This window comes from Salvelinus fontinalis, chromosome 36, assembly GCF_029448725.1.
Source record: "Salvelinus fontinalis isolate EN_2023a chromosome 36, ASM2944872v1, whole genome shotgun sequence".
NCBI lineage: Eukaryota > Metazoa > Chordata > Actinopteri > Salmoniformes > Salmonidae > Salvelinus > Salvelinus fontinalis.
The window spans coordinates 16241755-16258562 of NC_074700.1; the positions used below are offsets into that span (position 1 = coordinate 16241755).

The window sequence follows — 16808 nt, forward strand, 5'->3', positions numbered from 1 at the left end:
GAATTTACGAATGACGAGAGCACGCTCTGAGCGCACTCTGGAACTCCAGAGTGAATTTATGAACACACCCTAAATACAGTGCATTCGGAAAGTAATCAGACCCCTTGACTTTTTTCGTTAAGTTACAGACTTACTCTAAAAATAAATGTTTTTTCCCCCTCGTCAATCTACACACAATTCCCCATAATAAAAAAGCAAAAGGTTTTTAAACTGTTTTCTTTTCTTTGGTATGATGCTACAAGCTTGGCACACCTGTATTTGGGGAGTTTCTCCCATTCAGGTTGGATGGGGAGCATTGCCGCACAGCTATTTTCAGGTCTCTCCAGAGATGTTCGATTGGGTTCAAGATCAGGCTCTGGCTGGGGCACTCAAGGACTTGTCCCAAAGCCACTCCTGCGTTGTCTTGGCTGTGTGCTTAGGGTTGTTGTCCTGTTGGAAGGTGAACCTTCGCCCCAGTCTGAGGTCCTGAGCAGGTTTTCATCAAGGATCTCTGTACATTGTTCCGTTCAGCTTTCCCTCGATCCTGACTAGTCTCCCAGTTCCTGCCTCTGAAAAACATCCACACAGCATGATGCTGCCACTACCATGCTTGCTTTACCGTAGGGATGGAGCTAGGTTTCCTCCAGATGTGACGCTTGGCATTCAGGCCAAAGAATTTTGTTTTGCATGGTCTGAGAGTCTTTAGGTGCCTTTTGGCAAACTCCAAGCAGGCTGTCATGTGCCTTTTAGTGAGACGTGGCTTCCGTCTGACCACTCTACCATAAGGCCTTATTGGTGGAGTGCTGCAGAGATAGTTGTCCTTCTGGAAGGTTCTCCCATCTCCACAGAGGAGAGTGACCATTGGATTATTGGTCACCACCCTGACCAAGGCCCTTCTCCCCCAATTGTTTAGTTTGGCCAGGGGGCCAGATCTAAGAAGAGTCTTGGTGGTTCCAAATGTCTTCCATTTAAGAATGTTGGAGGCCACTGTGTTCCTGGGAATCTTCAATGCTGCAGAAATGTTTTGGTACCCTTCCCCAGATCTGTACCTCGACACAATCCTGTCTCGGAGCTCTACAGACAATTCCTTCGATCTCATGGCTTGATTTTTGCTCTGACATGCAATGTCAACTGTGGGACCTTATATAAACAGGTGTGTGCCTTTCCAAATCATGTCCAATCAAATGAATTTACCACAGGTGGACTCCAAGTTATAGAAACATCTCAAGGATGATCAATGGTAACAGGATGCACCTGAGCTCAATTTCAAGTCGAGCAAAGGGTCTGAATACTTGTGTACTTATTTTTAATAAATGTGCAAACATTTAAAAAATAAACTGTTTTCGCTTTGACACTATGGGGTATTTTGTGTAGATTGAGGAAAATGTTTTATTTAATCCATTTTAGAATAAGGCTGTAAGGTAAGAAAATGTGGACAAAGTCAAGGGGTCTGAATACTTTCCGAAGGCACTGTAGAATAGAACCTATTCTATTGTGACCCTGCATTCACCCAGAGGTTGTGTACTCACTCCAGTAGACTGAGGAAGTTGATGATGTCCTGAGGGTTGACCTTGTTCCAGTAGGCCAGCAGGGTGTCTAGAGACAGAGACACAACAGGAGAGAGACACACACTGAGTCACCTAGCAGGCCAACAGGAAACAATAACCAGACAATTACACAATGACCAGGCCAGTGACATTTGGAATGTTACCCATGTCCGCTCAAACAACATAACAGTCAGAAATTCTACAAATGAGGGAGCCAATGAAAATGCTTAGATACAGGCATAATAATAGAATATGTATAATATAGGAAAAAACACAACATATGATATAAAGTATTCATACAATATCTAGGTATGTATCATAAAACCATTGCAGGTACAGATCTACACAGTACTAAAAAAAGCGACTGTTGCTGTCCATAGAGATACATACATTACATATACAACTCAATAATAATTCTTTAACAATAAATCATTTCATAGGATCTCTGGATAATCCTATAGTATAATACAGTGCTATAGGTGTATGTAATGTTGTGTTGGCTGACCTTCTGAGATGGTCCTGACGATGTGAAGGAAACACAGCAGCAGTCCTTTGACTTCATAGTGGCCCAGTCTGCCTATGGGAGGGAGAGTAGTACTGCTGCTCATAGTGGAGCCCCGCCGGTGAAGCTGGAGGACAATACACCAAAGAGGAAGAAAACATGGTGTCAGAAACAGTGGCAGGGAGGGACACCACAGAGGAAGAAAACATGGCAGTATCAACTTTCCTCTCTCTTAAATACAATCCTAAATGTAAACTTTGAACTAAAATCAAACGTTACATTTTGAATACAAAATCTGACATCATTATCTGTCGGGGAAAAAACATGAGATCAGGGTCTCTCTGTCTGTTTGTCTCACCTCAGAGCCCCTTCTGTGAAGCTGAGTGAAAAACACCACAGAGGAAGAAAAAACACAATTGAGAACCAGTGGTTTAATTCATACCACAGAGTAAGAAATAGAATCATGTAGAAGCTGTGGCACTCAGTCATACCATGAGTAAGAAAAAGGATGATTGAAAGCAGATTGACATCTGCTCTTGTCTTATTACATGACTGGTTTTCTTCATCTGATCTCAATCCAACATGTTGTTTCTAGAATGCTGGCAGAGAGCCAAGACACTGGATAGTATCTTTTTAACTATGTGAACCGACAGTTATAGTATATAACGGCCTTCAAGTGTTTGAGAAAGACACAAGCGTCAATATGTGACTGGAAAAACAACAACGGAAATGAGGCTGCTGTCTCTCTATGTGTCTCTCTCTCTCTGTCTGTCTGATCACAGAGTGAGAAAACATGGTATAAGAACCATGTTTATTTTTAAATTGAGCAGGATGTGAAACATCAAATTCAATATTTGACTGTTGCTACGATGTTCCCTACTGAACATGACCCAGGGCATTCTCTCTGGTTGTGTCCCAAATGGCATCCTAGTCCCTTTATAGTGCACTACCCTATGGGCCCTGGTCAAAAGTAGTGCACTATATAGGGAATAGGGTGCCATTTAGGAAACAGTCTCTGTTTCTATTTGATTTGTATTGGCCAATCCACCACCCTCCCTCTGTCTCTTACCTCAAAGCTGTCTGGAGTGCCAGGGTCTATGAACAGAGATCCTCTGGAGTCCTCCCTCCTCACCAGGTGGCCATTCTGATCTCCTGGACCTGGGGAGAACAAAGAAACATGTTTACATAGCTTCTCAAATACATTTTGTGGGCGGTAGGTAGCAGTAGGTAGCCCAGAGGTTATAGAGGCTGACTGGTTAGAAAGGTTGCTGGTTTAAGCCCCAGGCCAGGTGATACAGAAGAAGTGGGGATTGAACGGGCATCTTGTGTCATTACTAACACCACCATTGTGCCCTCAAGCAAGCCATTTAACAGCAAAAATATACACTGCTCAAAAAAATAGAGGGAACACTTAAACAACACAATGTAACTCCAAGTCAATCACACTTCTGTGAAATCAAACTGTCCACTTAGGAAGCAACACTGATTGACAAAAAAATTCACATGCTGTTGTGCAAATGGAATAGACAAAAGGTGGAAATTATAGGCAATTAGCAAGACACCCCCAATAAAGGACTGATTCTGCAGGTGGTGACCACAGACCACTTCTCAGTTCCTATGCTTCCTGGCTGATGTTTTGGTCACTTTTGAATGCTGGCGGTCCTTTCACTCTAGTGGTAGCATGAGACGGAGTCTACAACACACACAAGTGGCTCAGGTAGTGCAGTTCATCCAGGATGGCACATCAATGCGAGCTGTGGCAAGAAGGTTTGCTGTGTCTGTCAGCGTAGTGTCCAGAGCATGGAGGCGCTACCAGGAGACAGGCCAGTACATCAGGAGACGTGGAGGAGGCCGTAGGAGGGCAACAACCCAGCAGCAGGACCGCTACCTCCGCCTTTGTGCATGTGCATGTGTCTGCTCAAACGGTCAGAAACAGATTCCATGAGGGCTCTGGCAGTGCTCCAGTGCTCCTAACGTATTATTGCTCTGATGTTATGGTTCAAAAACGTCAGAGCAACTTTTTGATGGGACATGATACCGTTCTAACGGGTCTGCTCACCTGCTCTACCGTACAGGCAAACGCCCAGCGATGAGGGGTTAACACATTGAGGACAGATGTCCCACTGACCGTGGTCTTTATCGATGGCCGTGCTCGTCCTGCGGCTGTCCATCGAGCTGGTTGATCTCAAGTCATCTCTGGAACCCTGTAAAAGCAAGGAACAACCATAGGGGTGGGATCAATTTCATTTCAGTAAATTCAGGAAATACCAATAAAAAATGATGTTAAAACTCCAAAACGTCAATATATGATTGATATATCATGAGACTAGCTAGAGTAAGCCAGGACCTCCAGGGATGGAGGGTAGAGGGGAACTAACAGTGAAGCCCAGGCCAGGGCTAGAGGTGTGTTGCTGGGCAGACAGCTGCTTGAGGTTCTGGTAGAGCAGCTCAAGCAGTGGAAGGTACAGCAGACAGATCCGGGCCTGCTGGTTCTGACATGCAGAAGGGGGGATGAATAGAGTAACATCAAGTTAATAATTAAGTTATTATAATTTTACAGGTTTTCCAACAATCTCAAGTTATAGCTGTCATTAACTGTATACATCCCGTGACCTCTGCAGAGGCCGTATCACCGTAAACGCCGCACGGCCAATGCAGACGTCGGATAAACACTGTAGCTAACTACCTTTGTCGTAATGATGCCTAAGCTAAGGAGCTAACTACAAAATAAGTGGCAATGTGCTTGACTAACACATGAACTGTGCAATTTAGTAGGGCGTTGTAGTTTCCAACAGGCCAATATACATGATCTAAGTGATTGATAGGTGGTATTCAGCAGTTATAAAAATATGCATTATTTACTTTGAAGACCTACAAAATAGTGTTTTTGTCAGAAAGCATAGGAAGCAGCTCTATAGAGATGAGACGATGACTTGGAATGAAATAATAAAGTCATCAATAAAACAAATGTAATATACACAACAACTGAAGTATTTTATTAAAGTGAATAAATGATAGTTAATAAGTGATAAGCAGTAATGGACAGTCACTACCATCATGGGACTTTTATTCATTGTTTTATTCTGTGCCGTTACAGCCTTCAACCCAAATAATCTAAACCGAAATCGAAAACGGCGATTGTTTTTTAATAATCTAACCAAAATCGAACTGACCTCAATAAGCACTAATCGCTCAGCACATAACATATAACATACTGGTCAACACTACCATCTGACACTATCACAGCCCATGTCAACCAAAACGCATCTACTGTACGATGAGAGGAACACTATTCGAAAGCTGGCCTTTATCGGCCTTTATCGTAAACGCAATGCTTGGCTACCAGTGACTATTTGCATCTACAAGGCTGATACAGTATGGATTTGCATAACAGACTACTTTCTTATCTTGATTCAGGAGAGACAGTGAACACTCCTTACTCCAGGAGCTAACTACAAAATAATAGTGGCAATGTGCTTGACTAACACATACAATTGAGGAAAATGTATTTGGAAAACAGTTCGTTCCCCTTTTTTTCTATACCCTTTTTCCTTACACATCAGTGTATTAATGGACGAAGTGGAGAGCTACCATCCAGCTCGAGGGAGGAAAATAGTACGACTACAGGGGGGGCAGGCTGGAGCGGAGAGCTAGAGATTTTTCTCCTTGCCCAAGTTGTCTGATTGGCTCAGCTCCAACTTCAGATGGATGAGTCAAAAACCACAATGTGCAAGTTAGAATCCTACTGTTGTGTAATTTAGGTTGTTTTTTATACAGGCGTACTTTGACGTCAAATTGCATGTATGGTACGCAAAATGCGTGCAGGTTAGCAAGTTTGCTGTCACCCCCTCACCTCATTCTGGGCGGGCGGGCGGTCGGTCGGGCGGGCGGGCGGTCGGTCCGGTCCGGTCCGGTCCGTCTGTCTGTCTGTCTGTCTGTCTGTCTGTCTGTCTGGTCTCCCCTTCCTCCTCACCTTGTTCTGGGTGTAACGGTCATCCATGGAGTGTTTGATAAGCAGGTTCTTCAGCACAGCCACTGCCAGCTGTCTGACCTCTGGTGACCCCTGCAGGGCCTCCGCCACCTCCCTCAGCAGCAGACCCACCAGGAAGTGGTTCTTACAGTACTCCTCCGTCAGCGCAGACTCCAGGCTATGGTCTGGGGTCAATGGTCAACATGGTTAGGTCATGTCCTTAATCACAACCTATTTCCTGGCCAAAAGCAGTGCACTACAGTGAGCTCCAAAAGTATTGGGACACATGTTTTGTTTTTTTGGCTCTGTACTCCAGGACTTTGGATTTGAAATTATACATTGACTATAAAGTTAAAGTGCAGACTGTCAGCTTAATTTAAAATCGCAGACTTTCATCCATATCCATGAACTGTTTAGAAATTACAGCACATTTTGTACACGGTCCCCCCCGTTTTAGGGAAGCAAAAATATTGGGACAAATTCACTTACATGTGTATTAAAGTAGTAAAGCGTGTAGTATTTGGTCCACTACTCATAGCACGCAATGATTAAATCAAGCTTGTGAATCTAGAAACTAGTTCGATTTTGTTTGTTTTGGTTGTGTTTCACATTATTTTGTGGTCAATAGAAAATAAAGTATTGTGTCATTTTGGAGCTATTTTTATTGTAAATAAGAATATAATATGTTTCTAAACACTTCTACATTATTGTGGATGCTACCATGATTACAGATAATCCTGAATAAATTGTCAATAATGATGAGTGAGAAAGTTAGAGGCATAAATATCATACCCCCCAAAGAAGAGAGTGCTATAAGGGATCATGAACGATAATAGTATAATTATACAGGCTATACAGCTGACTACCATAACACAGTCTGGCAGGTACCTCCCCTGTTATTGAAATGATGAGAGGTTAGAATGTCTTGGGGGTATGATCTATGTGCGTCTGTATCTTTCTCACTCATCATTATTCACGATATATTCATAACTATCTGTAATCATGGTAGAATACACATGAATGCAGAAGTGTTCAGAAACATATTCTATTCTTATTTACACAAAAAAATGACCCCAACATGACACAATAAATTCTTTACCATTAATTTCTATTGACCACAAAATAATCTGAAACACAACCAAAACAAACAGTAAATGCATCCAACTAATTTGTAGATTCACAAGCTTGATGTAGTCACTGCATGCTATGAGTATGTGACCAAGCACTACACTTTTGACTACTTTAATAAACATAAGTGAATTTGTCCCCATACTTTTAGTCCGCTAAAATGGGGGGACTATGTAAAAAAAAGAGCTGTGATTTCTAAACAGCTCACCTGATATGGATGAAAATGCCTTCAAATTAAAGCTGCACTTTAACCTCATAGTAATTGTATAATATCAAATCCAAAATACAGAGCCAAAACAAAAAATATGTCACCGTCCCAATACCCAATGTGAAAAGAGGTGCACTACATAGGAAATGCACACGGGTACTAGCAACAGGTGCAGTCTACCCTGCTTTAATATATAGGGGTGCATCTATGATTTCAATCAACCAATCTCTTTAACATGGGACTGAATGGTAGCATTCAAGTGACATGGTAGATATCCTGTTTCACCCATGGAATGACATGCCTGACAAATTACAGGGAGAAATGCGACAACATCACATGCTGAACACACTCACTCTGCAACATTTTTCTCCAATGCAAAACACCACCACCTTCTAACCAGGGAAATCAGAGAAACACCACCACCTTCTAACCAGGGAAATCAGAGAAACACCACCACCTTCTAACCAGGGAAACACCACCACCTTCTAACCAGGGAAATCAGAGAAACACCGCCACCTTCTAACCAGGGAAATCAGAGAAACACCACCACCTTCTAACCAGGGAAACACCACCACCTTCTAACCAGGGAAATCAGAGAAACACCACCACCTTCTAACCAGGGAAACACCACCACCTTCTAACCAGGGAAATCAGAGAAACACCACCACCACCTAACCAGGGAAACACCACCACCCCAGGGAAATCAGAGAAACACAACCACCTTCTAACCAGGGAAATCAGAGAAACACCACCACCTTCTAACCAGGGAAATCATAGAAACACCACCACCTTCTAACCAGGGAAATCAGAGAAACACCACCTCCTTCTAACCAGGGAAATCAGAGAAACACCACCACCACCTAACCAGGGAAATCAGAGAAACACCACCACCACCTAACCAGGGAAATCAGAGAAACACCACCACCACCTAACCAGGGAAATCAGAGAAACACCACCACCTTCTAACCAGGGAAACACCACCACCTTCTAACCAGGGAAATCAGAGAAACACCGCCACCTTCTAACCAGGGAAATCAGAGAAACACCACCACCTTCTAACCAGGGAAACACCACCACCTTCTAACCAGGGAAACACCACCACCTTCTAACCAGGGAAACACCACCACCTTCTAACCAGGGAAACACCACCACCTTCTAACCAGGGAAATCAGAGAAACACCGCCACCTTCTAACCAGGGAAATCAGAGAAACACCGCCACCTTCTAACCAGGGAAATCAGAGAAACACCACCACCTTCTAACCAGGGAAATCAGAGAAACACCACCACCTTCTAACCAGGGAAACACCACCACCTAACCAGGGAAATCAGAGAAACACCTATGAGAGCATGAACACTTTCTACATGTAATTGTATAATATGTTTTGATGTACAGTACCAGTCAAAAGTTTGGACACACGGGTTTTTCTTTATTTGAACTATTTTCTACATTGTAGAATAATAGTGAATAAATCAAAACTATGAAATAACACTTATGGAATCATGTAATAAAATATATTTTATATTTGAGATTCTTAAAAGTAGCCACGCTTTGCCTTGATGACAGCTTTGCACACTCTTGGCATTCTTTCAACCAGCTTCATGAGGTAGTCAAATGGAATGCATTTCAGTTAACAGGTGTGCCTTGTTAAGAGTTCATTTGTGGAATATAATTCCTTCTTAATGCGTTTGAGCCAATCAGTTGTGTTGTGATAAGGTAGGGGTGGTATACAGAAGATAGCCCTATTTGGTAAAAGACCAAGTCCATATCATGGCAAGAACAGCTCAAATAAGCAAAGAGAAATGACAGTCCATCATTATTTTAAGACAATCCATAAAATTTCAAGAACAAGCGCAGTCGCAAAAACCATCAAGCGCTATGATGAAACTGGCTCACATTAGGAAAGGAAGACCCAGAGTTACCTCTGCTGCAGAGGATAAGTTCATTAGAGTTACCAGCCTCAGATTGCAGACCAAATAAATGCTTCACAGAATTCAAGTAACAGACACATCTCAACATCAACTGTTCAGAGGAGACCGCGTGAATCAGGCCTTCATGGTCGAACTGCTGCAAAGAAATCACTATTAAAGGCATGAATAAGAAGAGACTTGCTTGGGCCAAGAAACACGAGCAATGGACATTAGACCAGTGGAAATCTGTTCTTTGGTCTGATGAGTCCAAATTTGAGATTTTTGGTTCCAACTGCCTTGTGAGATGCAGAGTAGGTGAACGGATGATCTCCGCATGTGTGGTTCCCACCGTGAAGCATGGAGGTGGTGGTGTGATGGTGTGGGGTTGCTTTGCTGGTGACACTATCTGTGATTTATTTAGAATTCAAGGCACACTTAACCAGCATGGCTACCACAGCATTCTGCAGCAATACATTGTCCTACTTGTTTGCGCTTAGTGGGACTATCATTTGTTTTTCAACAGGACAATGACCCAACACACCTCCAGGCTGTGTAAAGGCTATTTGACCAAGAAGGAGAGTGATGGAGTGCTGCATCAGATGGCCTCCACAATCGCACGACCTCAACCCAATTGAGATGGTTTGGGATGAGTTGGACTACAGAGTGAAGGAAAAGCAGCCAACAAGAGATGAAGGGAGAGAGAAAATGGAAGAGTTGAATAGAGAGCGAGAACGAGAGAAAATGGAAGAGAGGAAGAGAGAGAGGAAGAGAGAGAGAGAGAAAATGGAAGAGAGGAATAGAGAGAGAATGTACGGTAGCAGTTCCTCATGCAGCGGCAGCAAGAAATACTCTCCCCTCATCTGAAATCATCAGTTAAAACATCAGGGAGAGAAAAGTAATTAGATTTCCACGTTCAAAGACAGCAAGTGTGACAATCTCCAGGCCACAACAAAACATTGGTCCAAGCAGGCGGTACGGATTTTAGCAATCATGAAGAGTTTAGGAGTTTCCTGGATAGACGGAGGTAGCAGAAGTGGGTTAGTTGCATGCCGACTCAGTTGGCGTTCAAACTGCAAACGTGGCGGTTGATGTTATGGAGGCATCACCTACCTACTACGCCAAAAAGCTCCGTCGCGTACGAAATAAAATCTGACAACCACAAGCAAAACAAGAGGGAGGAGAAACAAATGAGTAAAATAAATTAACATAGCATGCAGTACTATTACCAGAATATACTGTGGCTGTGGTAAATATCATTCATAGAATTAATTTAACAACCCTCCATGGTCTGCTTTGTATTAGACTTGGTCCTCAATGGTCCTTGTATTGGTCCTTGTATATTAAAGGGAAATTTCACCACTTTTCAAACTAATATTGAGGATGAATATGAGGTTGAAAAGTGGTGAAGTTTCCCTTTAAGTGACCAGGGAGAAAGGAAAACCAGCATAAACTGCAGAACAAGGCCTGAATTATGCACCTCAGTAATAGATGGTTGTGTGTGGCACTCCTAGAAATATGAATGAATAGAACGGACTTGGAAGCTCTAACCCTGGCAATAGACTGGTACTGTATACTCACAATGACTGTCTGGTATTGGGATGCAATCAACAAATGCTGGATTGCCATGGTAATGTAGAATGTTCAATCAAATGATGCTAACTGATGTGGCTTTTTCTAATGCCAGTTGAATTGACTCAACAAATCACAGCACAGATTAAAGGGTACACTTCGTGACTTGACTTCTTGGCATGGGTACACTCAAAACACTCACTCTATTCACTCTTATTTCTATGGTGGCACCGGCATGGAGCAAATGCAGGTAGGTAGCTGATAGAACAGAGAAGCATGGCGTGAGATTAGGAGCTCCTTACCCTGTACTCTCTGCAGCTTGGTGCGGCCGAAGGCCATGGGCAGGTTGAGCGGGATGTAGTGCTCGTGGTTACACACCGTCATCAAGAAGTCAAACTTCATCTCCGTCAAGACCTGTCAGTCAACAAACCGCTCTAGCATTACAAAACAACTCCTAAGACAACACACGTACTGGAACTCAAGATGACTAGAAACAAATTGTTTATTTTCATCCTACAAATGAAAAGAATTGAGATTGGGATTGAAAATAATCTCTGAGACAAAACATTGTAGAGCCACCGGCAATCGGAGGGTTAATAAAAAAATGGATGTACATGTTGATTTATATTTGTTAGTCAAATATAGTAAGGCTGATAATATAGTGTTGATCAAATGTGTCGGCATGTTGAAAGACTGCTAGAGGCCACACGCTAAAGGCTTTTTATTCTACCTGCCAGGGTCATTCTGTGTTATGGTAGTCAGCTGTATAGCCTGTATAATTATACTATTTTCATTCATGATCCCTTATAGCACGCTCGTATTTTCTATGTAGGGCACATTTCCCACAGTCAATGTGCATCTACTGTCTATAGAAGCCTGTACAGCAGGCTGTTTTAGTTCCCGTTGCATTAATGATACATGATCAACAATAGCAAGAGGGTTATTGTTATTGTACAGTACCTATATAATATACATGTGTATATAATAAAATGATCAACAATTGAAGAGGTACTGTAGTTGGTACTGTGGTTGGTACTGTGGTTGGTGTCGAGTACCTTGGGGTCTTTGAGTGTGAAGGCACACATGTAGTCGTTGACCAGGCTGAAGGCAAAGCCTCTGTTCATGAAGGTCAGACAGCGCTGTGGAGACAAGCCCAGATCAGGGCATTAAGAAGACCAGGACTAACCAACTAAGCACACCAAGAACATCGTTCACAATTCAGTGTACTGACTTACAGTACACTTAATTCACCACACATTATCGCTAGTTTCAGAAGGGAGTTTGGTCTTTAATGAAGACCTCAATATCAACAGTATTCCTTTTTCAGAGCAGGGATAATGTATTTTGTATTATGTCCGTCCTTTAGTGTATGGTTCAGGCTCTGTAATGTATGGTTCAGGCACTGTATGGGGGCCTGACCTTGATGAAGCCAGCCAGGCTGAGGTTGACACAGCGGGCCTCCTCTGGGATCTCAACATGGCGGATGGTGATGTGAGGCATGATGGACAACAGCAAGGACTGGAGCACCTGGTGGAAACTGTCTGGAAACCTCTGGGCACGGGGCATCTGTTAGGACACAACACACTCATTTATAGATGTCGACAAGATGGTGACCTCATGTGAACCTCGGGGCCGAGCGACAATTAACTTGGGTAAGGCAATTTTCCAATTGAGCTCAATGGATGTTCTATGGTATAAAGTGTGTGGATTTGTGGTTCTGATTCGCCCCAACTACAGATAAACTAATCTTATATTAACTAATAGGATGGGAGGAAGAAACAAGTGTGCTCTTCTGGTCATTGAGAAATAGATTTCTTTCACAACAGCCTAAGAGATGAAACATGACTCACTAAAATGTGCACAGCTTGTAAAATCCTCAAATGTACTAGTGAATATTATATTAGAATTGTGGTCAATTTCAGCAGCCTTAGTTTATCTTCAGTAGATGCTTCAGTCTGGATTTTACTGGGCCTGTTTCTAAACTGTTGCCAAGATAAGAGTACAAACAGGAATATCCTTATCACCAACTGAACTTTGAATATCTGTAGAATGAGGAAGTGTTCATTGCCACATTTTTGCAGTGTGGAAAGAGTGTGTGAAATGTAACACTGCAGCGCCACATGATAAATATTTGCATAGCAAGTATGCTAACTGTTCCCCTCCACCTGAGGGCTTGTCAGGGTTGGCTGTTTTGTGTGGGTGTGTGCACGCGTGCATGTGTGAGTGCACTATCTTTGATGTGGGACACAAGATAAACCCCTAATCAGAATAGAACATGCACCAACCTTGATCCTGTTGCCCTCCTGGAGGTACTGGGCCATGGACTTGGCCATTGTCTCAAAGAAGAACCAAGAATACTAGAAAAGAGGAAGAGGGACAGAAGAAGTTGGACCTACTGCTCAATTGTGAAACATTTAGATAGCGTCCCGATTGCCACCCTATTACTTCATAGTGCACTACCTTGGGCCAGAGGCCTGCATAATGCCCTTGTCAAAAGTAGTGCACTATAAAGGGAATGCGATGCCATTAGGGATGCACCCTTCCTAAGAAAGATCATATCAACAGTCTGACAACAACAAAAAACATCAATGGGTTCTATAATATGGGCTTTATAATACTGGCTTCGTGTGCAGGAATCCTAGGTGTACTGACAATAGAAAACTGTGCAAAAGTAATTGTTTCGAAAACATGGTGGGTTGTCAAAACATGCTTATTAGTGACACAAGAATGTAAGGAATCCACTTTCCCTTTCAAGGAACAAGTGGCTGGTTCAGCTGCATGTGTTGCAGTGATACCTGCTGGTCAGTATGGGAATTTACATTTTATGCTTGAACGTGACAAGTAAAAAAGTGTGCGCATGCTGCTGTTACTGCAAAAGCTAATGGGGTTCCAAATACACACACACACACACACACACACACACACACACACACACACACACACACACACACACACACACACACACACACACACACACACACACACACACACACACACACACACACACACACACACACACACACACACACACACACACACACACCTTGAGCAGCTTGTTGCTGGTGTTGAAATCTGCTGTCTGTTTGAGGATGGCTGTAACTGCAGTGGCCAGGACTTCATGAGTGGTCCCAGAGTTCCCAGACACAAACACATACTGGGGACACAACACAGAAATAGGCATTAATACACAACCTTCACATTATCACTTTCCATGGTATGTTGAACATTATCCCAAATGAGAAATTAATGAACTTTAAGTAACTTTCAACTGAAAATGCATTACCCATCTTTACATTCATCAGTAAGGCAAGGACCAGGCCTTGATTCTGCTCATTAAATGTAACCTTTATTTAACTAGGAAAATCAGTTAAGAACAAATTCTTATTCACAATGACGGCCTACCCCGGACAACACTGGGCCAATTGTGCGTCGCCCTACGGGACTTCAAATCACAGCCAGTTGTGATACAGCCTGGATTCGAACCTGGGTGTCTGTAGTGATGCAGTGCCTTAGACCGCAGCGCCATTCGGGAGTCTCAAAATGATTATCGACTGTCGTGTGTATGATGCCTGACGTTTTACCTTCAGAAAAGAACGCAGGTAGTTTTCCAGTCCTTCCTCATGGCACCGGGAAACGACGTGTATAATCACACTGAAGAATTAGAATATTATGGTTACTTTCCTCAACCTACATCCATTAACGCTTCCAAAAAAGCATTTAAAATAAATTCGTCCCAAATTTGTTTGTGCCGTTTAGCAAACTCCTGTACAGTGACTTTTGTGTTATATTTGACAACAAAAAAAGGCCTTTCAAATCAATTGACTTATAACTCACATTCACAACTATGACTATGTCTAGGTCACTGTTTCATGGGGTCAGATCATGATACCGTCATAGGGTCAGGGGTCAAGACTCACCGGGTGGAGTTGACAGCGATTTCTTGAGCTTCTTTGGTTGCCGTGGTGAGCACCTCAAACAGCTGCATCAGCACAGTGGGGAGGAACTTAATGATCACCTGAGCCTCCATGGCATGCAGGCACTAGGGAAGGGAGGGAAGGAGGGAGAGAGATGGAGAGAAAGGGTTGTTGAGTGAGAGAGAGACAAAGAGAGAGAGAGAGCATGACCAGCAGGAAATTAAGTTAAAATATATGAGGGTTGAAGTCAGAGAGAGACAGCAATACCAAGAGATAGCGTAAATGAGACTTCACAACAGAAGTGTCTCTCTCACCTTAAGATACTTGATGAGTTCTGCTGGGTTGCCCTCTGAGGAGGACCTTATCAGCTGGCAGTGCTGGAAGAACTTGTGGAGGTGCAGATCCTAGACAGAGAAATACAGAACACAGATGTCTTATGGTGTTTGTTACAATAGCTTTAACAAGTTGTTTTAATGTTGGAAGGTAGAAGACATACTTCAGGGTATATTGTTGAAGCTACATTGGTCTTCACTTTGAAAAGGGGCTTGCAGTTTTCTACCCATTTTATATCTGGCGCTGGCTGTAAGGAGAAAAAAACAAATACAATGAAGTGATTTTAGTATCCTGCATTTTTAAATAACTCATAGTTTGCAGGGGTGTAATGGTTCACCAAACCCACGGTTCGGTACGTATTGCGGTTTTGGAGTCAAGGTTTGGATTCGGTACAGCGGGAAAATTAAATGCCATTCATAATGTTCCTGGCATTCCATTCTGATGCTGTGTTTGTAACCACGTGGGAGGTGGGAATTTAGCAGTTGTGAAGTCATAAATACCAGTTGGATGCATTCATCTAATTTGAAATTTGTTGAGAAATGCAGACAGGCTAATGGCCAACAAGCTGTGTCAACTATGAACCAAAAGTACATCTATCAAATATAGAGTTTAAAAAAACACATTCATAAATTGCTCTTCATAAATAATGTTTTGTTGTTGCATTTAACTGACGAAAATACTGTAATAGAGGCCATTTCCTTAGTAGGTGAGGTCAGAGGTCACCATGGGAAAGCCGTGGGAAAGCGGGTGCATGGAATGTTATGGTGCATTCAAAACAACTGGGAACTCTGAAAAAAATTAGGTCAAATCATGACTGTGATCTTCAGGTCGGAAAGTCGGCTCTCTAAAAAGATGGAGTTCCGAGTGTGATGACCGGTCATAAAGATCCCAGTCGTATGTGGTAAATTCCTAATTCCCACTTGGTTACGAATGCACCATGACACTGCCTCCTTCAGATGTCACCAGGGAGGCCAAAACTCCATCCCACCAAAACAAGCTGAAATTTTAGGCGGTATTTTCAAACAGCTCTTACACTAAAAGGGCCTTAGCATCATTTTCACAATTTCACAGAATTATTCCAACCTCAGTGTGGAAATATATATTAAACACAGGAAAATATGTATTTTCACTGCATTGGGTCTTTAAGTAAGCGCCCAATGGAGCATTAGCCAATTAAATTTTTTTTTTGCATTGCTTATATAGAGAGAGACCTGTTTGCTGAAATGGGTGAAAGAGGGAGGTTCTTAACGTCGCTCGAGCACTTTCATGAGGTGCTGAAACCCCCTATTCTCAACCACAGAGAACGGCTATAAACCAAAGACTGTATAAAATAGCCTACCTATCGCTCCTGTAATTTCTTTGGCCAGGTCAGAATCAGCTGCCAAGGGCTGCTTGAATGCAGAGGGTGATGTCGGTGTAAATGTGTCAACATATTTGGGGTGTTGGCAGCTGCAGAGGCTATTCTCTTTGAGCATGGCGACATACTTTTAATGTTTTATCCACCACTCTCTGTCCATCGCCGTAGTAATCTACTGGGAAGCCAAAATGTTTCTCGATGGAGGATACTCCAATTCTGGTTAATCAACCCCACCACTCGACATTGTACAGAACTAAAAGAAACGTCCCCTTTTCAGGACTCTGTCTTTCAAAGACAATTTGTAAAAATCCAAATAACTTCACAGATCTTCATTGTAAAGGGTTTAAACACTGTTTCCCGTGCTTGTTCAATGAAACATAAACAACATGCAC

General features: G+C 42.6%; 1 protein-coding gene across 9 annotated transcripts in view; it reads right to left on the bottom strand.

Moving 5' to 3' along the window:
- The window catches only part of LOC129835298 (dedicator of cytokinesis protein 11-like), a 122950-nt gene that overhangs the window by 66579 nt on the left and 39563 nt on the right, over positions 1-16808 (bottom strand). For 3 of the 9 annotated variants that reach the window (XM_055900883.1, XM_055900880.1, XM_055900886.1), the window contains 17 exons: positions 15223-15306; positions 15041-15130; positions 14730-14851; positions 14394-14463; positions 13856-13966; positions 13098-13169; positions 12232-12378; positions 11868-11951; positions 11115-11226; positions 10354-10392; positions 6002-6183; positions 4407-4520; positions 4088-4232; positions 3098-3186; positions 2387-2407; positions 2032-2155; positions 1509-1575 (listed from right to left, as the gene is read on the bottom strand). In XM_055900883.1, coding sequence (XP_055756858.1) covers positions 1509-1575; positions 2032-2155; positions 2387-2407; positions 3098-3186; positions 4088-4232; positions 4407-4520; positions 6002-6183; positions 10354-10392; positions 11115-11226; positions 11868-11951; positions 12232-12378; positions 13098-13169; positions 13856-13966; positions 14394-14463; positions 14730-14851; positions 15041-15130; positions 15223-15306 — 1673 coding nt within the window. The remainder of the gene's footprint in view (positions 1-1508; positions 1576-2031; positions 2156-2386; positions 2408-3097; positions 3187-4087; positions 4233-4406; positions 4521-6001; positions 6184-10353; positions 10393-11114; positions 11227-11867; positions 11952-12231; positions 12379-13097; positions 13170-13855; positions 13967-14393; positions 14464-14729; positions 14852-15040; positions 15131-15222; positions 15307-16808) is intronic. The other 6 variants (XM_055900887.1, XM_055900885.1, XM_055900888.1 and 3 more) reach the window with 5 other exon arrangements.